Source organism: Saccopteryx leptura, chromosome 9 (genome assembly GCF_036850995.1).
Source record: "Saccopteryx leptura isolate mSacLep1 chromosome 9, mSacLep1_pri_phased_curated, whole genome shotgun sequence".
Classification (NCBI taxonomy): Eukaryota; Metazoa; Chordata; class Mammalia; order Chiroptera; family Emballonuridae; genus Saccopteryx; species Saccopteryx leptura.
The window spans coordinates 74,572,251-74,597,245 of record NC_089511.1 but is presented as its reverse complement, the minus strand read 5'-3'; the positions used below and the strand labels follow the sequence as shown (position 1 = coordinate 74,597,245).

At 38.6% G+C, this 24,995-nt stretch overlaps 1 protein-coding gene across 5 annotated transcripts in view; it reads left to right on the top strand.

The window, feature by feature from the left end:
* CFAP70 (cilia and flagella associated protein 70) overlaps window positions 1–24,995 on the top strand; it is a 172,418-nt gene that overhangs the window by 13,204 nt on the left and 134,219 nt on the right. For all 5 annotated transcript variants that reach the window (XM_066348835.1, XM_066348832.1, XM_066348833.1 and 2 more), the window contains 2 exons: window positions 19,538–19,636; window positions 19,825–19,904. In XM_066348835.1, the coding sequence (XP_066204932.1) occupies window positions 19,538–19,636; window positions 19,825–19,904 (179 nt within the window). The remainder of the gene's footprint in view (window positions 1–19,537; window positions 19,637–19,824; window positions 19,905–24,995) is intronic.

Sequence of the window (24,995 nt, the reverse complement as noted above, 5' to 3'; positions counted from 1 at the left end):
ATAGGAGCACTCAAATATATAAAGCAGACTTTGATGGATATAAAGGGCGAGATCAACAGCAATACTACAATAGTAGGGGATTTCAATACCCCACTAACATCACTAGATAGATCCTCAAGAAAGAAAACAAAGAAACAGCAGACTTAAAGGACACACTAGGGCAACTGGATTTAATAGATATCTTCAGGACCTTTCACCCTAAAGCAGAAGACTATACATTCTTTTCAAGTGCTCATGGTACATTTTCTAGGATAGATCAAAAGTTAGGGCACAAAAGTGGTCTCAACAAATTTAAGAAGATTGAAATTATATCAAGCATTTTCTCTGATCACAATGGCATGAAACTAGAAATCAACCACAACAGAAAAACTCAAAAATTCTCAAACACATGGAAACCAAACAGCAGGTTGTTAAATAATGAATGGATTAAGGATGAGATCAAAGAAGAAATAAAAAAATTCCTAGAAATGAATGATAATGAGCATACAACAACTCAAAATTTATGGAACACAGCAAAAGCAGTACTGAGAGGGGAGTTCATACCACTACAGGCATACTTAAAGAAGCTAGAAAAAGCTCAAATAAACAACTCTGCATCTAAAAGAACTAGAAAAGAACAGCAAGTAAAGCGCAGATGTAATAAAATGAAGGAAATAATAAAGATCAGAGAGGAAATAAATGACATAGAGGCTAAAGAAACAATACAGAGGATCAATGAAACCAGGAGCTGGTTCTTTGAAAAGGTAAACAAGATCTATGAGCCTTTAACTAGACTCACACACACAAGAGAGAGAGAGAGAGAGAGAGAGAGAGAGAGAGAGGACTCAAATAAATAAAATTAGAAATGAGTTGAGAGTGGAGAAATAACAACTGACACAACAGAAATACAAAATATTGTAAGAAAATACTATGAAGAACTGTATGCCAAAAAACTAGACAACTTAGATGAAATGGACAAATTCCTTGAAACATACAATCTTCCAAAAATCAATCTGGAAGAATCAGAAAACCTAAACAGACCCATTACAACAAAGGAGATTGAAACAGTTATCAAAAAACTCCCAACAAAGAAAAGTCCTGGGCCTGATGGCTTCACAAGTGAACTCTACCAAATATTCAAAGAAGATCTAACTCCTATCCTTCTCAAACTATTGCAAAAAATTGAAGAGGAAGGAAGACTTCCAAGCTCATTTTATGAGGCAAGCATAATTCTGATTCCAAAACCAAGCAAAGACAACACAAAGAAAGAAAATTATAGGGCAATATCCCTGATGAATATAGATGCTAAAATCCTCAACAAAATATTAGCAAACTGGATCCAGCAATATATGAAAAAAATTAAACACCATGATCAAGTGGGATTTATTCTGGGGAGGCAAGGCTGGTACAATATTTGCAAATCAATCAATGTGATTCATCACATAAACAAAAGGAAGGAGAAAAACCACATGATAATTTCAATAGATGCAGAAAAAGCATTTGATAAAATCCAGCACCCATTCATGATCAAAACTCTCAGCAAAGTGGGAATACAGGGAACATACTTCAACATGATAAAGGCCATCTATGACAAACCCACAGCCAACATCATACTCAATGGGCAAAAATTAAAAGCAATCCCTTTAAGATCAGGAACAAGGCAGGGGTGCCCCCTTTCACCACTCTTATTCAACAGAGTCCTGGAAGTCCTAGCCACAGCAATCAGACAACAAGAAGAAATAAAAGGCATCCAAATTGGAAAAGAAGATGTAAAACTATCATTATTTGCAGATGATATGATATTGTGTATAGAAAACCCTAAAGTCTCAGTCAAAAAACTACTGGACCTGATAAATGAATTCAGCAAGGTGGCAGGATATAAAATTAATACTCAGAAATCAGAGGCATTTTTATATACCAACAATGAACTGTCAGAAAGAGAAATTAAGGAAACAATCCCCTTCACTATTGCAACCAAAAAAAAAAAAGTAGGAGTAAATTTAACCAAGGAGATTAAAGACTTGTAGTTGAAAAATGATAAGACATTGATAAAAGAAATCAAGGAAGATACAAACAAGTGGAAGCATATACCATGCTCATAGTTAGAAAGAATAAACATCATTAAAATGTCTATATTACCCAAAGCAATTTATAAATTCAATGCAATACCAATTAAAATATTAATGACATACTTCAAAGAAATAGAACACATATTCCAAAAATTTATATGGAACCAGAAAAGAACACGAATAGCCTCAGCAATCTTGAAGAATAAAGCGGGAGGTATCACACTTCCTGATATCAAGGTATACTACAAGGCCATTGTACTGAAAACAGCCTGGTACTGGCATAAGAACAGGCATATAGATCAATAGAACAGAACAGAGAACCCATAAATAAACCCACAGCTTTATGGACAATTGATATTTGACAAAGGAAGTAAGAGCGTACAATGGAGTAAAGACAGCCTCTTTAATAAATGGTATTGGGGAAATTGGACATCTACCTGCAAAAAAAATGAAACTAGACCACCAACTTACACCATTCACAAAAATAAACTCAAAATGGATAAAAGACTTAAATGTAAGCCGTGAAACCATAAGCATCTTAGAAGAAAACATAGGCAGTAAGCTCTCCGACATCTCTTGCAGCAATATATTTGCTGATTTATCTCCACGGGCAAGTGAAATAAAAGACAGGATAAGCAAATGGGACTATATTAAACTAAAAAGCTTTTGTACAGCTAAAGACAATTAAAACAGAATAAAAAGACAAAATACACAATGGGAGAAGATATTTGACAATGTGTCTGATAAGGGGTTAATAACCAAAATTTATAAAGAACTTGTAAAACTCAACACCACGAAGACAATCCAACCAAAAAATGGGCAAAAGAAATGAATAGACACTTCTCCAAAGAGGACATATAGATGGCTGATAGGCATATGAAAAAATGCTCAACATCACTAATCATTAGAGAAATGCAAATTAAAACCACAATGAGAACAATAAAACAAAACAAAACAAAACCCACAATGAGATATCACCTCACACCAGTCAGAATGGCGCTCATCAACAAAACAACACAGAATAAGTGCTGGTGAGGATGCGGAGAAAAGGAAACCCTCCTGTACTGCTGGTGGGAATGCAGACTGGTGCAGCCACTGTGGAAAACAGTATGGAGATTCCTCAAAAAATTAAAAATTGAACTGCCTTTTGATCCAGCCACCCCACTTTTAGGAATATACCCCAGGAATACCATAGCACAGTTTGAAAAGGAGAAATGCACCCCCATGTTTATGGGAGCATTGTTTACACTAGCAAAGATCTGGAAGCAGCCCAAGTGTCCGTCAGTGGACCAGTGGATTAAAAAGCTTTGGTACATACTATGGAACACTACTCAGCCATAAGAAATGATGACATTGGATCATTTACAATAACATAGATGGACCTTGATAACATTATACTGAGTGAAAGAAGTAAGTCAGAAAAAAACTAAGAACTATATGATTCCATACATAGGTGGGACATAAAAATGAGACTCAGAGACATGGACAAAGTGTGATTGTGATGGTTACTGGGGGGAAATGTAGGAGGGTGGGAGGAAGGATTGGGAAGGGGTGGGAGGAAGGGAGGGGCACAAAGAAAACCAGATAGAAGGTGACGGAAGACAATTTGACTTTGGGTGAGGGGTATGCAACATAATCAAATGTCAAAATAATTTGGAGATGTTTTCTCTGAACATATGTACCCTGATTTATCAATGTTACCCCACTAAAACTAATTTAAAAAATAATCTAAGCTTTCACTTCAAGAATTTAGAGAAGAGCAAAAGAAACCCAGAGGAAACAGAAGGAAGCAAATAATAGAAATAAAACCAGCAATCAATGAAATACAAAAAGAAAAATAAGAAAAAATCAATGAAATAACTGGTTCTTTGAAAACATCAAAATAGACAAATCTCTGGGTGGGAAGACAGAACACGAGTGATCAGTTATCAATATTGGGAATTACGGTAAATAGAATTAATACAGACACTTCAGACTTTACAAGCATAATAAGGAAATATTATGAATAACTTTACATACATAAATTTGACAACAAAATGGTCCAGTTCCTTGAAAAACACTAACCATAACTCATCCTATATGAAATAAAGTTGCCCTAGAACTATTAAGGAAATTGAATTCATAATTTGAAATCTCCAGGACAAGATAGTTTCACTGTAGAATTCTACAAGCTTTTTTTTCCTGCTATTTTTAAGATTCCTTCTTTGTCTTTGATTTTTGACAGTTTTATTTTGGCATATCTTGGGGAAGATCTTTTTAAGTTGAATTTTTTTGATGACATACGAGATTTATTAACTGGGATATCCAAATTGCTCTCCAAATTTGGGGAGTTCTCAGCCATTATTTCTTTTAGTTCCTTTCTTTTCCCTTTCCCACTTTCTTCTGTAAATCCAGTATTTCTCAAGTTCTTTCTTTTGATGATATCCCATAGATCACATAGGCTTTCTTCACTCTTTTTTCATTCTGTTATCTTTGCTCTACTCTAACTGAATAATTTCAATGTTCCTGTTTTCTAATAATTACAAATTTTTTTCTTCTGCTTGATTAATTCTTCTGTTGATATTCTTTATTACATTTTGCATTTTATTCATTGTATTCTTCAGCTCTAGAAATTGTTTGGTTCTTTTTTATGATTTCTATCTCTTTGTTAAACTTCTCATTTTGTTCATGTGTTCTTCTTCTCTGGGTTTCCTTGAATTGTCTTCCTGTGTTTTCCTTTTCAACTCATTGAGTTTCCTTAAAATTGGTATTTTGAATTCTGTATTGGGTAATATGCAGATCTACGTCTTTGGGATCAGTTACTAAAGATTATTGTGATCCATTTATGGTGTCATTTTTCTTTGATTTTTTTATAGTCCTTGAGGTTTTGCATTGCAGTCTTTGCATTTGAAGTAGCAGTCACTTCCTCTAGTCTTTTCTTACTGGTGTTCAGGAGAAAAGTACCTGCTACTTGTCCTGCCAGTGATTCCAAGGCTTTCCCAGACCTTCTGTGGATATGCATTCTATACACTTCTTACTCCCTCTTGTAGCAGAATTTTAAAATGTGTCTTTCTTTAGTGAGAGAGAAACAGGAAGGGAGAGAGATGAGAAGAATCAACTTGTAGTTGTGGCACTTTAGTTGTTCATCAATCGCTTCTCATACGTCCCTTGACTGGAGGGTTCCAGCTGAGCCAGTGTGCATGCATTCTCTTGATACTGCAACCAGGCTGAGTGCTGACAACCCCCTTTTGTTTTCTCAAGGGTGGTTCTAAAGTTCAAGTTCTTGCAGCTGTGAAAGAGAGCTCACAGGGAGCCAAGGCACTGGGTGGAGGGTGTGTGTGGGTGAGGCATGTGGAATGCTGGGTGTGCCCATGGGCCAGTGTGGGGATCCAAATACAAGGCATCCCTTGCAACTAGTGGGTGGGCTTCCTGATGAAGTTTATATCTCAATGTGTAGAATCCACATCCCTTTAATGTCTTCTGAGCAGCCTATCTGCCACTCTCTCAGATTCTTCCTGCCTTCCTCCCAAGAAGATTTCTCTTGGTCCTGAGCTGTGATAACTTGGGGTGACAGACAGGTGATGCAAGTAAAGTCAAACTTAAGTGTTCTTCTTACCCTCTCATGCAAACTCATTCTTTTCTCCAGTGATATGCTGGAATTTCTTTACTGGAAACTTGTGCAAAGGCCCTCTTATCTGTGGGTGATTGTCTGATACAGTGTTTTCCAGGGGTTGCTGGACTGCAGGTGAGAGTGGCTGGAGCTGGTTCATGGGCCACTGCAGGGTTCACAGCTGGGGTCCTACATCTGCCTAATACCTGACACATGGGTGTGTGATATTCTTTCCGGGTCCTTTGGCATATGGTGTTGGAAGCAAACAAAGAAAAACAAATTAAACCCAAAGATCACAGAAGGAAATAATATAGACCAGAGCAGAGAAAAACAAAATACAGAATAGAAAAACAATAGAGAAAATCAATAAAATAAAAAGTTGGCTCTTTGACAAGATTGACAAACCTATAGGTAAATAAACTAAGAAAAAAAGAGAGGACTCAAATTACTAAAATTAGAAATTAAATGGCAATTAACATCAATTTTACAGAAATTAAAAGTATTATAAGAGAATACTATGAATAGTTATCCACAAATTAAATAACCTAGATGAAATGGACAAACTCCTAGAAACACAAAACTACCAGACTAAATCATGAGGAAGGGAAATTTCAATAGACCTATAATTAATAAGGAGATTGAATCAGTAATAAGTACTCTCACAACAAAGAAAAATTCTGGACATGGTGACTTCACTGGTGAATGCTACCAAACTTAAGGAACTAATACCAATACTATTCAAATTCTTCAAAAAGTTGAATAAAAGGGAATAAGTACTAACTCACCCTATGAGGCCATTATTACCCTGACCCCAAGGACAAAGACACTACAAGAAAAAAAAAAACATTCAAACCAACATTTCCTATGAATATGATGCAAAAATCCTCAAGAAAATGCTAGCAAACCAAATTGATCAACATATTAAAAGGATTATACATTGTGACTATATAGGACTTATTCTTGGAATGCAAGTATGGTTCAACATACAACTCTTTTAATGTAATATATCAAATCAACAGAATGAAAAAAAGCCCCACATGATCATCTTACTTGATGCAGAAAAATCAATCGACAAAATTCAACTCCCTTTCATAAAAAAAAAACAAAACAAAATAAAACTAGGAATAAAAAGAAACTACTTCATCACATTAAAAGCCATATATGTGAAGACCCACAGTGAATATTATACTCAAAGACTCAAAGACTGAAAAGACTATGAGACTGAAATTGTTTCCTCTAAGATTAGGAACAGGGCAAGGATTACCACTTTCACTGCTTCTTTGAACATAATACCAAAAGTTCTAGCCAGAGAAGTAAGGCAAAAAAAAAAAAAAAAGAAAAAAAAAGAAAAGATATCCAAATTGGAAAGGAAGAAGCAAAAGAACCTCTTGCATATTATTTTATGTGTAGAAAACTTTATAGATTTCACATTTAGAAAAATAACTAGTAGAATAAATTCAGTGAAGTAACAGTATATAAATTCAGCATACAAAAGTCAGCTGCATTTTATACAATGAACAGTCTGAAAATTAAATTATACATCAATTCCATTTACAATAGCATCAAAATGAGTAAAATACTTAAGAATTATCTTAAGTAATTAAAGATTTATACAACGAAAAGATGAAAGACTTGTACAATGAAAACTACAATTAATTAAAGAAGCACAAGTAAATGGAAACACATCCCATGTTTATGGATTGGAAGACTTAATATTGTTAAAATGTCAATATTACCCAAAAAAAATCTACAGATTCAATGAAATTCCTATCAAAATGTCAATGATATATTTTGCAGAAATTAAAAAACCCATCCTAAAATTCGTATGGAATTTATTTTTTGAAAAACATTTTTAAGACTTTATTCATTTTAGAGAGAAGAGAGAGAGAGAGAGAGAAGGGGGAGGAGCAGGAAGCATCAACTCCCATATGTGCCTTGACCAGGCCAGCCCAGGGTTTCAAACCAGAGATTTCAGCATTCCAGGTTGATGCTTTATCCACTGTGCTACCACATGTCAGGCCCAAATTCATATGGAATTTTAAGAGATCCTAAATAGCCAAAACAATCTTGAAAAATGGGAGGTCTCACACATTTTTATTTCAGAACTTACAACAAATCTAGAATAACCAAAATAGTGAGGTATTGGCATAAAAAGAGACATATAGAACAATGAAATAGAATAGAGAGCCCAGAAATAAACCCTCACATATATTCTTAAATCGTTTTTGACAAGGGTGCCAAGACCATTCAATGGGGGAAAGGACATCTTTTTCAAAAGTGATACTAGGAAAAGATTTTTAAAATCAACTCAAAATGGATCAAAAACCTAAATGTGAGACCTAAAACAATAACTCTCTTAGAAGAAAATATAGAACAAATTTTCATGATATTAGATTTTGCAATAAATTCTTGGATATAATACAAAAGACAGGATAACAAAAGAAAAAGTAGAGAAGTTAGACTTAATGAAAAAGTAAAAAAACTGAGCATCAAAAGACACACAGAGTTAAAAAGCAACCCACAGAATGGGAGAAAATATTTGCCAGTTATACATCTGATAAGAGATTACTACCCAGAATATGAAGAGAAATCCTAAAACTCAACAACAAAAAACAAGCAACCTGATTTAAAAATGGGCAAAGATTACCTGTGCTGGCACAGTGGATAATGTGTAGACCTGGAATGCTGAGGTCACTGGTTTAAACCCTGGTCAAGGCACATACCACAAGCAATCAGTGAACATCTGAAGTAAAGCAACTATGAATAGATACTTCTCACTCTCCCTCTCTTCTCTCTGTAAAATCAATAAATAAAATATATTTTTTTAAATGGGTGAAAGACTTGAACAGATATTTCTCCAAAAAAGATCTACAAATGGACAATAAGCACATGAAAAAAAATGCTCAACATCATTAAGTATTAGGGAAATGTCAACTCAAACTATAGTGAGATATCACCTCATATACATTAGGATGGTTTCTACTGAAAAAATAAAAACAAAAAACAGCAAGTGGTGGAATGGATGTGGACAAATTGGAACCCTTGTACACTTTTTTTTAATGGGACTGTAAAACAGTGTAGTCACTGTTCAAACTGATGGCTCCACAAAAAGTAAAAATAGAATTACCTATGATCTAACAATTCTACTTGTGAGAATATATATAAAAGAATTGAAAGCAGTTATCAAGGAAATATTTTACACTCATGTTTATAGCAGTATTATTCATAAAAGATAAAAATACGGAAGCAAACTTTGTGTCCATCAATGGATGATGGATAAGCAAAATGGGGTATATGCCTATAATGGAATATTATTCAGCCTTAAAAAAGAAGGAAATTCTGCCCTGGCCGGTTGGCTCAGTGGTAGAGCGTCGGCCTGGCATGCAGGAGTCCCGGGTTCGATTCCCGGCTAGGGCACACAGGAAAAACGCCCATCTGCTTCTCCACCCCTTCCCCTCTCCTTCCTCTCTCTCTCTTCCCCTCCCGCAGCCAAAGCTCCATTGGAGTGAAGATGGCCTGGGTGCTGAGGATGGCTCTGTGGCCTCAGGTGCTAGGATGGCTCTGGATGCAACAGAGTGACACCCCAGATGAACAGAGCATCGCCCCCTGGTGGGCATGCCGGGTGGATCCCAGTCGGGTGCATGCGTGAGTCTGTCTGACTGCCTCCCCGTTTCCAGCTTCGGAAAAATAGGAAAAAAAAAAAAAGAAGGAAATTCTGACATGTTACAACATAGATTATCTTTGAGGACATTATGCTAAGTAAAATGTCAATCACCAAGAGACAAATACTTTGTGATTCCACTTATAGGAGGTACTTATAGAGTAGTCAAATACATAGGACAGAAAGTATCCTCATGGTTGCCAGGGGGAGGGGAAGATAGGGAGTTAATATTTAGTGAGTATAGAGTTTCACTTTTAGAAGATGAAAGTTATGGAAATGGATGGTGGTAATATGGACTGTACCCTTAAAAATGGTTATGATGGTAAATTTTATCTAATTGTATTTTACCATGATTTAAAACAGACATGAAGAAGAACATTCTGCCATTACTTTTTTTTATTTTTATTTTTTTTTATTAATAATTTTATTTTTTTAATGGGGCAACATCAATAAATCAGGATACATATATTCAAAGATAACATGTCCAGGTTATCTTGTTGTTCAATTATGTTGCATACCCATCACCCAAAGTCAGATTGTCCTCTGTCACCTTCTACCTAGTTTTCTTTGTGCCCCTCCCCCTTTCCCTCTCCCTCTCCCCCCTCCCCCCGTAACCACCACACTCTTATCAATGTCTCTTAGTTTCACTTTTATGTCCCACCTACGTATGGAATAATGCAGTTCTTGTTTTTTTCTGATTTACTTATTTCACTTTGTATAATGTTATCAAGATCCTACCATTTTGCTGTAAATGATCCGATGTCATCATTTCTTATGGCTGAGTAGTATTCCATAGTGCAGGGGTCCCCAAACTACGGCCCGCGGGCTGCACGCGGCCCCCTGAGGCCATTTATCCGGCCCCCACCGCACTTCCGGAAGGGGCACCTCTTTCATTGCTGGTCAGTGAGAGGAGCATAGTTCCCATTGATATACTGGTCAGTTTGTTGATTTAAATTTACTTGTTCTTTATTTTAAATATTGTATTTGTTTCTGTTTTGTTTTTTTACTTTAAAATAAGATATGTGCAGTGTGCATAGGGATTTGTTCATAGTTTTTTTATAGTCCGGCCCTCCAACTGGCCCCCTGTGTAAAAAGTTTGAGGACCCCTGCCATAGTGTATATGTGCCACATCTTTTTTATCTAGTCATCTATTGACGGGCTTTTTGGTTGTTTCCATGTCCTGGCCACTGTGAACAATGCTGCAATGGACATGGGGCTGCATGTGTCTTTACGTATCAATGTTTCTGAGTTTTTTGGGTATATACCCAGTAGAGGGATTGCTGGGTCATAAGGTAGTTTTATTTTCAGTTTTTTGAGGAACCACCATACTTTCTTCCATAATGGTTGTACTACTTTACATTCCCACCAACAATGTATTAGGGTTCCTTTTTCTCCACAGCCTCTCCAACATTTGCTATTACCTGTCTTGTTAATAATAGCTAATCTAACAGGTGTGAGGTGGTATCTCATTGCAGTTTTGATTTGCATTTCTCTAATAGCTAAAGAAGATGAGCATCTTTTCATATATCTGTTGGCCATTTGTATTTCTTCCTGGGAGAAGTGTCTGTTCATATCCTCTTCCCATTTTTTTATTGGATTGTTTGTTTGTTTGTTGTTGAGTTTTATGAGTTCTTTGTATATTTTGGATATTAGGCCCTTATCTGAGCTGTTGTTTGAAAATATCATTTCCCATTTAGTTGGCTGTCTGTTCATTTTGTTATCAGTTTCTCTTGCTGAGCAAAAACTTCTTAGTCTGATGTAGTCCAATTCATTAGTTTTTGCCTTCACTTCTCTTGCCTTTGGAGTCAAATTCATAAAATGCTCTTTAAAACCCAGGTCCATGAGTTTAGTACCTATATCTTCTTCTATGTACTTTATTGTTTCAGGTTTTATGTTCAGATCTTTGATCCATTTTGAGTTAATTTTAGTACAGGGGGACAAACTGTAGTCTAGTTTCATTCTTTTGCATGTGGCTTTCCAGTTTTCCCAGCACCATTTATTGAAGAGGCTTTCTTTTCTCCATTGTGTGTTGTTGGCCCCTTTATCAAAAATTATTTGACTATATATATGTGGTTTTATTTCTGGGTTTTCTATTCTGTTCCATTGGTCTGAGTGTCTATTTTTCTGCCAATATCATGCTGTTTTGATTGTCATGGCCCTATAATATAGTTTGAAGTCAGGTATTGTAATGCCCCCAGCTTCATTCTTTTTCTTTAGGATTGCTTTGGCTATTCAGGGTTTTTTATAGTTCCATATAAATCTGATGATTTTTTGCTCCATTTCTTTAAAAAAATGTCATTGGAATTTTGATGGGAATTGCATTAAATTTGTATATTGCTTTGGGTAATATGGCCACCTTGATTATATTTATTCTTCCTAACCAAGAATAAGAAATATTCTTCCATCTCATTATTTCTTTTTTGATTTCCCTTAACAATGGTTTATAGTTTTCATTATATAAGTCCTTTACATTCTTTGTTATGTTTATTCCTAAGTATTTTATTTTTTTTGTTGCAGTCGTGAAGGGGATTATTCTTTTGAGTTCGTTCTCAAATGTTTCATTGTTGGCATATAGAAAGGCTATTGACTTCTGTAAGTTAATTTTGTATCCTGCAACCTTACTGTATTGACTTATTGTTTCTAGTAGTCTTTTTGTGGATTCTTTGGGATTTTGGTGTATAGGATCATATCATCTGCAAAAAGTGATACCTTTACTTCTTCTTTTCCGATATGGATGCCTTTTATTTCTTTGTCTTGTCTGATTGCTCTGGCTAGAACCTCTAGTACCACATTAAATAAGAGTGGAGAGAGTGGACAACCCTGTCTTGTTCCTGATTTAAGGGGGAAAGCCTTCAGTTTAGTGCCATTTAATATGATGTTAGCTGATGGTTTATCATATATGGCCTTTATCATGTTGAGATATTTTCCTTCTATATCCATTTTGTTGAGAGTCTTAAACATAAAATTGTGTTGTATTTTATCGAAAGCCTTTTCTGCATCTATTGATAAGATCATGTGGTTTTTGTTCTTTGTTTTGTTGATATGGTGTATTACGTTAACCGTTTTATGTATGTTGAACCATCCTTGAGATTCTGGGATGAATCCCACTTGATCATGATGTATTTTTTTTAATATGTTGTTGTATTCAATTTGCTAGTATTTTGTTTAGTATTTTAGCATCTGTATTCATTAGAGATATTGGTCTGTAATTTTCTTTTTTTGTGCCATCCTTGCCTGGTTTTGGTATGAGGGTTATGTTGGCCTCATAAAATGTGTTTGGAAGTATTGCTTCTTCTTCAATTTTTTGGAAGACTTTGAGTAGAATAGGAACCAAGACTTCTTTGAATGTTTGATAAAATTCGCTGCTATAGCCGTCTGGGCCTGGACTTTTATTTTTGGGGAGGTTTTTAATGGTTTTTTCTATTTGTTCTCTACTAATAGGTCTGTTTAGGCTTTCTGCTTCTTCTTGACTCAGTCTAGGAAGGTTGTATTGTTCTAGGAATTTATCCATTTCTTCTAGGTTGTTGAATTTAGTGGCATAAAGTTTTTCATAGTATTCTACAATAACTCTTTGTATATCTACGATGTCCGTGGTGATTTCTCCTCTTTCATTTTGGATTTTGTTTATATGAGTTCTTTCTCTTTTTTCCTTGGTAAGTCTTGCCAAGGGTTTGTCAATTTTGTTGATCTTTTCAAAGAACCAGCTCCTTGTTCTATTAATTTTTTCTATAGTTTTTCTCTTCTCTATTTCATTTATTTCTGCTCTGATTTTTTTTTTTTTTTTTTGTATCTCTTCGAAGCTGGAAATGGGGAGAGACAGTCAGACAGACTCCCGCATGCGCCCGACCGGGATCCACCTGGCACGCCCACCAGAGCGACGCTTTGCCCACCAGGGGGCGATGCTCTGCCCCTCCGGGGCATTGCTCTGTTGTGACCAGAGCCACTCTAGCGCCTGGGGCAGAGGCCAAGGAGCCATCCCCAGCGCCCGGGCCATCCTTTGCTCCAATGGAGCCCCGGCTGTGGGAGGGGAAGAGAGAGACAGAGAGGAAGGAGGGGGTGGAGGTGGAGAAGCAAATGGGCGCCTCCCCCATGTGCCCTGGCCGGGAATCGAACCCGGGTCCCCCGCATGCCAGGCCGACGCTCTACCGCTGAGCCAACCGGCCAGGGCCTCTGCTCTGATTTTTATTTTCTCCTTTCTTCGCCTGGTTTTGGGTTGTCTTTGTTCTTCTTTTTCTAGTTCCTTAAGGTGTGAAGTGAAGTGGTTCACTTGGGCTCTCTCTTGTTTGTTCATATATGCCTGAAGTAATATGAACTTCCCTCTTATCATTGCTTTTTGTGCATCCCATTGATTCTTATATGTTGTATTGTCATTTTCATTTGTCTGTATATATCTTTTGATCTCTGCACTTATTTCTTCTTTGACCCATTCATTTTTTAAAAGTATGTTGTTTAGTTTCCACATTTTTATGTGATTTTTTCCCTCTTTTTTGCAGTTGAATTCTAGTTTCAAGGCTTTATGATCAGAAAATATGCTTGGTACAACTTCCATTTTTCTGAATTTGCTGATGTTACTTTTATGGCCCAACATATGGTCAATTCTTGAGAATGATCCATGTACACTGGAGAAAAATGTATACTCAGTCACTTTGGGATGAAATGTCCTGTAGATGTCTATCATATCCAGGTGCTCCAGTGTTTTGTTTAAGGCCACTATATCTTTGTTGATTCTCTGTTTGGATGACCGATCTAGAGCCGTCAGCAGTGTATTGAGGTCTCTAAGTATGATTGTATTTTTGTCAGTTTTTGTTTAAAGGTCAATAAGTAGCTGTCTTATATATTTTGGTGCTCCTTGGTTTGGTGCATATATATTAAGAATTGTTATGTCTTCTTGATTCAGTGTCCCCTTAGCCATTATGAAATGTCCATTTTTGTCTCTGAGTACTTTTGCTGTCTTGTAGTCAGTCAGCATTATCAGATATGAGTATTGCTACGCCTGCTTTTTTTTGGATGTTATTTGCTTGGAGTATTGTTTTCTAGCCTTTCACTTTGAATTTGTTTTTAAACTTGTTACTTAGATGAGTTTCTTGTAGGCAGCATACAGTTGGATTTTCTTTTTTAATCCATTCTGCTACTCTGTGCCTTTTTATTGGTGAGTTTAATCCGTTTACATTTAGTGTAATTATTGACACTTGTGAGTTCCCTATTGCCAATTTATAGATTGCTTTCTGTTAGTTTTGTGTCTTGTTTGATCCTTCTCTTTCGTTTTTCTATCTTTTGTTTTTATTTGGTTTTATTCCATACATCTTTCCTCTGTTGCTATCTTTTTTTAAATCATGTGCTTCTGTCATGGTTTTTTCAATGGTGGTTACCTTTAAGTAATGAAAAGGGTTCCTACCCTGTTCATTGTAGTGCACTATTTTGTGAGTACTTTTGCACTCCATCGTCCTTTACTACTGTTAATCTCCATCCTCTCCCCCCCTTTCTTTCTGTTGTTCTCACAGTTTAAATTTGGTTTTATTGTGTTCTTCTTGGAGCTTTTTTTGTGGCTTTTTTTTTTTTTGTTCTTTGTATCTGATTGGAGAACCCCCTTTAGTAATTCCTGAAGTGGGGGTTTTCTGATGATAAATTCCCTCATCTTTTCTGTATCTGTGAATGTTTTTATTTCTCCTTCATATTTGAAGGATAGTTTTGATGGGTATAGTATTTGTGGCTGAAAGTTCCTCTCTTTCAGGACTTTAAATATTGGGGTCCACTCTCTTCTAGCTTATAGAGTTTCTGTTGAGAAATCGGATGATAATCTAATGGGCTTTCCTTTATATGTTGTATTCTTTTCCCTGGCTGCCTTGAGAATTTTTTCTTTGTCGTTGGTTTGTGCCAATTTCATTATGATGTGCCTTGGAGTAGGTTTGTTGGGGTTAAAAAAATTTGGAGTTCTCTTTGCTTCTTGAATTTGAGGCTTTAGTTCTTTCCACAGGCTTGGGAAGTTCTCATTTATTATTTGAGTATGTTCTCCATTCCATTTTCTCTCTCTTCTTTCTCTGATATACCTATTATTCTTATGTTATTCTTTTTGATGGAGTCAGATAATTCCTGTAGGGCTATCTCATTTTGTTTAATTTTTGAGTCTCTTTCTTCTCTCTGTTGTGTCTCAAGTTGCTTGTCTTCTATTTCACTAATCCTACCTTCTATCTGGCCTGTTCTATTAGCTAAGCTTGTTACCTCATTTTTCAGCTCATGAATTGAGTTTTTCTTCTCTGTTTGATTTGTTTTTATAGTTTCAATTTCCTTGGAAATATATTCTTTGTGTTCATTGAGTTGTTTTCTGAGCTTCCTATATTGCCTTTCTGTGTTTTCTTGTATATCTCTGAGTATTTTTAGGATTTCTATTTTAAATTCTCTGTCATTTAACTGCAAGGTTTTCAATATATTAAATTTTTTCTCCATATATTTTTCCTCATCTATCTGTGTTACCTCTCTTACTTTTGTATCCATGATATTTGATTTTCTCTTCCTTAATGGCATCTGAGGGTGGTTTTGTTGATAGTATTAATGAGATTTAATAAAAAATAAAAAGTTAAAAAACTAAAAAATCAGAGTTGGTTTTTAAAAAATTAATAATTAAATAAATAAAAATAAAATAAAATAAAAATTAAAAAAGGAAATTATTCCCCCCCTCCTTTTTTTTCTCCTCTCCTCTCCCCTCTTTCTTGAGAAAATCTTGTGGTGAACTGTGAATTATATTGTACTAAATAGAACAAACAATGCCTGTAATGGAGGGCCTGAATTGGGGAGAAGTAATAAAGGGGCAAAAAAAATGGGGGTATGGACCCACAAAAAGTAAATAAGGAAAAAATTTGGGTCAAGAATAAAATGATTTGCTTTTAGGTGTTGGTTGACTAAGAGTTATGATGAGAGGAATAAGAGGGAAACAGGAAAATGGGGGGACAAATTAAAAAATTACTATTGTATTTAGTGAAACAAGAACTAGATAAAATGGAGAGCCAGTAATGGGAGCACTGCTAGTGAGTTAAAAAGGTGAAGTAAAACCTTCCCAAAATGCCACAAATATAAGTTTGAGTCCCAGATAAGATAATTTGTTCGTTATTGAGGTTTGAATGAGAGAAGACGTAAAGGAGAAAGGAAGAAACTAATATAGAGGGAGAAAAGAAAGAGAGAGAGAGAGAAAAAAAAAGAGGGAACCACTAAAAGAAGAAAAAAGAAAAAAGAGGAGAGAGAGAGAGTTAAGGGTTTTGGAGTGCAACCCTCATAAAGAGAAAGGAAGAGGAAAGAAAAGATAATGGGAGATGTAACACTTATGGGTAGTGTAGTTCAAGGAGAGGAGAGAGTAAGACCAGCAGAGAGTTAAACGACCAAATTGGAGGAGGAAAAAAAAATCAAGAATGAAGATAAGAGAAAGAAACGAACAAATATAATAAAATGGGATAGTTTATAAAGTCTGCAGATTATTCTTGATTTTGAGAGGTTATCTTCTTGCTTTTTCTTTTCTCTCCCTCTTCCTGGTCAGTGACTCTGTACCCCGGGTTCTGCCCCTTTGGCACGCTCAGGTAGAGGTTTGCAGTTGATAAGTCTCTATGGCGATGTCATGTATTGTGCTTCAGTCTCGTTGGCAGTCGAGGCTCATTAGCATTTATAGGCTCTGACAGTGAGAGAGTCCGTGTTCCTGGAGCCTTTCTCCTAGTCTTTCCTCCCTCAATTAGTAGCCTGATAATCCAGCTATGGGGTTGCTGCTGCCTCTGCCTGGATAATAAGAGGCTCAAAGACCTGGCAACTCCCCACTCTATTCCCACTCAGCACAGGGCTCTGGGTAAGGCTCAGTTAGTCAGAACTGTTAGCATAATCAGGCGGGGCTTCCGCCCACTCAAAGACCTCTGGCTCTGCCACTCTGTCCGGTAACATGAGTGGGCGCCCACTCCCGGGGTGCTTGGAGGAAACTCTTGCTCATTATCTGTGCACAAACCAGGATATCAGGCCAGCAGTCACACTCTGAGTGAAACCCCTGCCCGCACGGAAAAGTTCCAGCGTTGGAATTGGCTCTTGCTCCCTCCCCGTGTACGGCTTTTTCAGGGTGCTGGGGCGGCCCAGAGATTCTGCCCTTGGCCCACACATAGGCCCCTGACTCTGCCCCTCTGTGGGATAACACGGGTGCGCACTGCTGAGGCACTTGGAGGAATCTCCTGCTCACTATCTGCGCGCGCAGACCAGGATATCAGGCCAGCCGCCTCACCCTCTGAGTGAAACCCCCGCCTGCACAGAAAAGTTCCAGCATTGGAATTAGCTCTTGCTCTCTCCCCGTGCGCGCGCGGCTTTTTCAGGGCACTGGGGCGGCCCAAGATTCCGCTTTTGGCCCACACAAAGGCCTCTGACTCTGCCCCTCTGTGGGATAACTCGGGCTCCCACTCCTGAGGTGTTCGGAGGAATCTCTTGCCCACTCTCTGTGCCCACAGACCAGGATAACAGGACGGCCGCTTCACACTCTGAGTGAAACCCCCGCCTGCACGGGAAAGTTCCAGCGTTAGAATTGGCTCTCGCTCCCTCCCTGTGCACGGATTTTTCAGGGCGCTGGGGCGGCCTGGAGATTCTGCTTTTGGCCCACACAAAGGCCTCTGACTCTGCCTCTCTGTGGGATAACACGGGCACCCACTCCCAGGGCTTTCAGAGGTATCTGCATGCTTGCCGAACAGGAGATCGGGGAAAATGGTTGCCCCACTTGTCTTTCTTTGTCTAGGTTTGGCGCGAATGTTAGCTTGTATTGCCTGGGTTGCCACAGGCACAGTTTTTCCTCGGCTTGGATCTCCGTGCCATAGCCTGGTTCGGCCGTTTGTGCCGCGGCCTGGATCTATTCACCCCCTTTGCCCGCCTTAGTTTCTATATTCTCAGTTCCCAGTGAAAGCAGCCCTATTTAGGTTAGTGAGGAAGGTGGAGCATTTCTTACTCCCTATTTCCTTCGGGGTTTGATTCTATATTTAGCCAATTTTTCTCTCGACCATACCTTCGGGTGTATTGCGAAACATCTGGAGGCTCCAAGGATAGGTTTTTCTGTTTCTGGTTGAAGATCTTGTTGAGTTTTGGGGGAGATTTATCGGTATTGCTTCCTACTACGCCATTACTCTCGCCATTACTTTTAAAAACAGACAAAAATGGACAATTTCTTAGGAAAATAAAAATGGGAAAAATCTAATGAAATGGAAGGAAATAAAAGAGACTTAAAAGACATCAACTAATTACAATGTGTGAACATTATTTGGGTCCTGATACAAACAAACTATAAAGAAAATGCTATTGAGAGACATACAATTGAATAAAAGAAAAAGCTTGCCATGTTCTTCGACAGGAATGCTCAACAGTATAAAGATCATTTTCCCTAAATTTATCTGTAAGTTTAATGTGATTTCTATAAATCTGCCAGCATTATATATATTTAAAATTATTCTTTAAAATTTATTACTTATTCATTTTAGAGAGGCAGGAAGAGAGAGAGAGTGAAAGAGAGTGAAAGAAAGTGAGGGGGGGGATAGAAAGAAGAACAGGGGGAGGAGCAGGAAGCATCAACTCCCATATGTGCCTTGACCGGGCAAGCCCAGGGCTTTGAACTGGCAACCTCAGCACTCCAAGTCGACAGTTGATCCACTGGGCCACCACAGGTCAGCCCATTATATTTTTTTAAATTACATAGTTATTACAGAAAAATGTTGCTGAGGTGGTCCAGTATTTTCCACCAGCCTTCTTGGGTGTGAAGTTCATTTCTCTTTTTTATTTTTTTATTTTATTTTATTTTTTTGTATTTTTCTGAAGCTGGAAACGGGGAGAGACAGTCAGACAGACTCCCGCATGCGCCCGACCGGGATCCACCCGGCACGCCCACCAGGGGCGTCGCTCTGCCGCGACCAGAGCCACTCTAGTGCCTGGGGCAGAGGCCAAGGAGCCATCCCCAGCGCCCAGGCCATCTTTGCTCCAATGGAGCCTTGGCTGCGGGAGGGGAAGAGAGAGACAGAGAGGAAGGAGGGGAGGAGGGTGGAGAAGCAAATGGGCGCTTCTCCTATGTGCCCTGGCCGGGAATCGAACCCGGGTCCCCCGCACGCCAGACCGACGCTCTACTGCTGAGCCAACCGGCCAGGGCCAAAGTTCATTTCTCTTAAACTTTGATAGTGCATTGCTTGTTGAACATGGATTATCTAATGGATAAGCTAGACATGTTCTCATTTTCTTTGACTTTTCTAGTAACTATGATTGAAGTTTTACCAAAGGAAAAGAAACAGAAGGATGAGAAGACCTTAATTCTTGGTCAAGCAGTGGTAGACCTTCTTCCTTTAGTGGAAGGTAAGAAGCATGATTTGTTTAAAAGCAGATAGAACAATGCTCATAAAATTTAACTCCAGTGAAATAAAAAAAAAGACAGCCTCATTGAATTTGAGGGATTTGATTAAAAGTTGAGTATATTTATCTTCGCCTAACCCTGCCTCTTTTTTTTTTGGTCTTTACTTTGCCTTTTTTTTTTTTTTTTGCAGGAGAGAGTTTATTTGAAACAGTGGTTCCAGTGCATCCTGTCCCAGGCTCTCCCTTAGAAATTCTTCAATCAGGTGCTAAGGTAATCAGAGTTTTTACTCTCAACATTTCAGCTTGCCATTCAGTCTAACAAGTATGTCTGTATTAAGTTTCAATTCAGTTGAGTCCACTTTATCAGGCACCTTCTTCTTCTTCTTCTTTTTTTTTTTTTTGTATTTTTCTGAAGTTAGAAACAAGGAGGCAGTCAGACTCCCACATGCGCCCGACCGGGATCCACCCGGCATGCCCACCAGGGAGCAATGCTCTGCCCATCTGGGGCATTGCTCTGTTGCAACCAGAGCCATTCTAGCACCTGAGGCAGAGGCCACAGAGCCATCCTCAGTGCTCAGGCCAACTTTGCTCCAGTGGAGCCTCGGCTGTGGGAAGGGAAGAGAGAGACAGAGAGGAAGGAGAGGGTGAGGGGTGGAGAAGCAGATGGGCGCTTCTCCTGTGTGCCCTGGCGGGAAATCAAACCCAGGACTCCTGCACGCCAGGTCGATGCTCTACCACTGAGCCAACTGGTCAGGGCCCAGGCACCTTCTTTTTATAAGTAAACATAGTGCTGGGTTCTGGGAAACAAAGATAAATAAGGCAGACTGTCCTATTTTAGGAGTCCATAATTTACATATTATGGATTTTAATCCAGTTTACTTAAATGGTGGGCAAGGGCACATGGGCACAGAGTAGGTATCGACAACTTTGCCCAGGGGTAGATGTAGGGAAGGCATGAAAATGCTTCTTGAGCTATGTCTCGATGGATTAAATGAAATAGTATATGAATGCACATACACACTTTCTGGCACAGTAGCCTGCCTCTGGTTATTGGAGTAGGGGAAGCATGAATTGATAAGCTCTGTCACTGGTTTGTCTTCTGGGCTGTTTCCTATTCCTCCTAGGGATCAGTAGCTTCTTGAGACGCTGTTTGCCACTCTGGTGCAGGTGCGCTCGCGCTCAGCAGATGCCACAGCTGCCTTCTGTTTTGCACAAGTAACAAGAAAGGAGGGTCCAACTGATCCAAGTATTCTGACTGTCTCTAGCCATCAGTGTAGGCTCATTTCTGCTTCTTGTTGATTCTGACCTTGGGGCTGCCACACTCCCCTGCATTAGCTGCTGTTTTCTTCTTCTCTTATTTTAGGATATAGTTGGTTTCTTCTATTTTTTAAAAAAAATATGATTTAATTTGATTTCTATCTTTCAAAGATTTCTAAAAATGTGTAGTTTAGTGATGACATTACTTGTGTTCTGGGGGTTATTATAGCATTACATTCAATTGGATATAAAGATATAATTTAATATCTTTCTGTCATTCCATGTGATTTATTTTGGAAAGGTAATTATTTGAGCTCAGTCTGACTTCCTTGGTCCAGTCTCACAACCTGTGTACTGTTGATTTTCCTTAGATACCTGTAGAAGAATAGTCAAATGGTTTGTTAGTCCTCATGACCTTTGGTCATAATATTCCTGTGTTTATTCGTTTTATATACTCAAAGAAAAAGTGTATGACAACTAATTTCCATTTGCTTGAGAGTTCTCACTAATTTTTTGTGTAAGCAAGACTCAGAGACTAAAATGATATAAACCTGTACTTGGAAAGGAGATTTAATTCACCTTCCAGTATTCCCTGTCTTGATTAATACAAGTTAGAAACCGTGTTGACATTTACTTTTTAGTGTCACAATCTTCAATGCCTTGCTTTCCTTCCTTCTCTCTCTCTCTCTCCTTCCTTCCTTTCTTTCTGAGTTTATTTACTGATTTTAGAGAGAGGAGAGTGAGAAAGGTGGGGGGGGACAATTCATATGTGCCTTGACCGGGCAAGCCCAGGGTTTCCAACCAGCGACCTCAGTGTTCCAGGTCGACGCTCTATCTACTGCACCACCACAGGTCAGACTCTTTAGTGCCTCTTTCTTTCTTTATTTTTATTTTTTTATTTTTATTCATTTTTAGAGAGGAGAGAGAGAGAGACAGAGAGGGGGAGAGAGGAGAGAGAGACACAGAGAGAAAAGGGGGGAGGAGCTGGAAGCATCAACTCCCATATGTGCCTTGACCAGGCAAGCCCAAGGTTTTGAACCGGTGACCTCAGCATTTCCAGGTCGACGCTTTATCCACTGTGCCACCACAGGTCAGAGTGCCTCTTTCTTTTTTTTTTTTTTTTTTTTTTTTCATTTTTCTGAAGCTGGAAACAGGGAGAGACAGTCAGATAGACTCCCGCATGCGCCCAACCGGGATCCACCCGGCACGCCCACCATGGGGCGACGCTCTGCCCACCAGTGGGTGATGCTCTGCCCATCCTGGGCGTCACCATGTTGCGACCAGAGCCACTCTAGCGCCTGAGGCAGAGGCCACAGAGCCATCCCCAGCGCCCGGGCCATCTTTGCTCCAATGGAGCCTTGGCTGCGGGAGGGGAAGAGAGAGACAGAGAGGAAAGCGCGGCAGAGGGGTGGAGAAGCAAATGGGCGCTTCTCCTGTGTGCCCTGGCCGGGAATCGAACCCGGGTCCTCCGCACGCTAGGCCGATGCTCTACCGCTGAGCCAACCGGCCAGGGCCCAGAGTGCCTCTTTCTTAAAAGCATTCCTTCTTTTGGTGTTCTGATTTCCTACTCACTGACTGTACCTTTTCAGGTTCCTGTACTAAATGTCTCCTCTGCCTGTCCCTTAAGTACAAAAGGTTTATTCTTGGCCACCTTCTTCTCTCCTTAGTCTGTATTTATACTCCTGGGAGTATGGGGGAATCATCATGATATTAAAAATCACCAGTATGTTGAAGACTTCTATTTCAACAGCTCCAGCCCAGACCCCTCTTCTGAATTCCAGAATGTCACACTTTGGAACCACCTGCTGGATTTCACTATACTGTAATGATATTTCATAGGCACCTAAAACTCAATACTCTAGAACTAAACTCAGTATCCTTCCTTAAACCTACTCTTTCTTTTATCTTAATTATTTTGACTAGCGGCATCACTGATTTGTGAAATCGTAGGACATACGTAGAACCTATGTGACATTACATCCATGACTGTTTCCTCAGATTCTAAGTACAACCAATTCCCAAATCTGCCTTTGACCAAATTCACCTTATAAATATCCTAAGCACCTTTGGACTCTCTCTTCTTAGCTTCATTTCTACTCTTTATTGCCTTATAATTTCTCACCTGGAACATTACAAGTAGCCTTGCAATTGCCCATACCTCCCTCCAGTTCAGTCTTCCCACTTCTTACAGAGTGACTTAAAAATGAGTATGATTATATCTCTTCCCTTGCTTAGTTCTGTGTGGTTCATAGATTCACCCACTGCTTACATGTTCAGGTCCAGATCCCTTAACAGGCATGCAACAGCCTCATGATATGAACCTGCCACTTGTTCAGTCTCATCTCTCAGCACTCTCCTCCTTGTGCTTTGTGTTCTAAAATCCTGAACTACTTACTTACACGCGAACTGAGTCACCTGGCTGTTTCAATACCACTTTACACAAACTCTTCTTTGTATCTAGAATTATTTTCTCTTCTTTCTCTGCTTAACCAGATTCTGAACTCTTATTTATTTTGTAAAAGTTAATTCACATTACCATCTCTTACTCCTCCCACCCCAATAATTAATTATTCACTTTTTCATTGGGTTTCTTGCCTAGGGTATATACATATATAGTTTAAAAATATTTCTTATTTAAAAGCACTACATTTGCCAAATCAAAATTTTTATTTAAGAAATAACTTAGAAATTTTTCATTAGCAGGATACTTAATTATTTAATAAAATATTAATTATTCTTGTTAATGTTGATTTCTAAGGAATAAAATGAAAGTGAACAAATTCTTGTCTCTTCTCTAATTTAAAAAACAATAGTTGTCTTGATTACTCTACTTGGCTACATTATTAACATGAAATACTTGGCAGCTCTTCGAAAAAATTCATTCCTTGAGCTTACTCATGCTGCCCCCAATTTTTTTTTATTATATTTGAAAAATAGAAATATACTTAAGAATATGATTTTCGCCTGACCAGGCGGTGGCGCAGTGGATAGAGCATCGGACTAGAATGTGAAAAGACTCAGGTTCAAGACCCCGAGGTTGCCAGCTTGAGCACGGGCTCATCTGGCTTGAGCAGGAAGCTCACCAGCTTGGACCGAAGGTCGCTGGCTTGAGCAAGGGATCACTCGGTCTGCTAAAGGTCCGCAGTCAAGGCACATGTGGGAAAGCAATCAATGAACAATTAAGGTGTCACAACAAAAGGCTGATGATTGATGCTTCTCATCTTTCTCCATTCATGTCTGTCTGTCCCTATCTATCCCTCTCTCTGTCCCTGTAAAAAGAAAAAAAAGAATATGATTTTCAGCCTGACCAGGCGGTGGCACAGTGGATAGAGCATCGGACTGGGACATGGAGGACCCAGGTTCAAAACCCCAAGGTCGCTGGCTTGAGCACAAGCTCATCTGGCTTGAGCGCAGGCTCACCAGCTTGAACGTGGGGTTGCTGGCTTGAATGTCGGATCATAGACATGACCTCATGATCACTGGCTTGAGTCCAAAGGCCGCTGGCTTGAGCCCAAGGTCACTGGTTTGAGCAAGGGGTCACTCGCTCTGCTGTAGCCCCAGGTCAAGGCACATATGAGAAAGCAAGTGGTGAACAACTGAAGTGCTGCAACAAAGAATTGATGTTTCTCATCTTTCTCCCTTCCTGTCTGTCTGTCCCTATCTGTCCCTCTCTCTGTCTCTCTGTCTCTGTCACAAAATATATATATGATTTTCAAATATTTAATAAAACCTAAAAAGGTTTTAAAAAATACAACATTTGAATTATAGACTATGCATAAAATATAGACTAGTCGAAGAATTAACCCAATCTCACTCACTCATATGCAACCATATTGAATCTTCCAATTCCTCTTCTATATGTATTTGTATACATACTTGCCCTAGCCTAGTACAAGGGAAGTCCTCTAGCTTAGGGATAAAGTTATTTTATTTTATTTTTTGCTCTATCTCAATCTAATTCATGGGACCTAGAGAAAGAATCCTCTGTATGGAAATAAATAACCTTTTTATAAAAATTTACTTTTTCTTAAAAAAATTTTTAAAAGATTTTATTTATTCATTTTAGAGAGGAAAGAGAGAGAAAGAGAAGGGAGAGAGAGAAGAG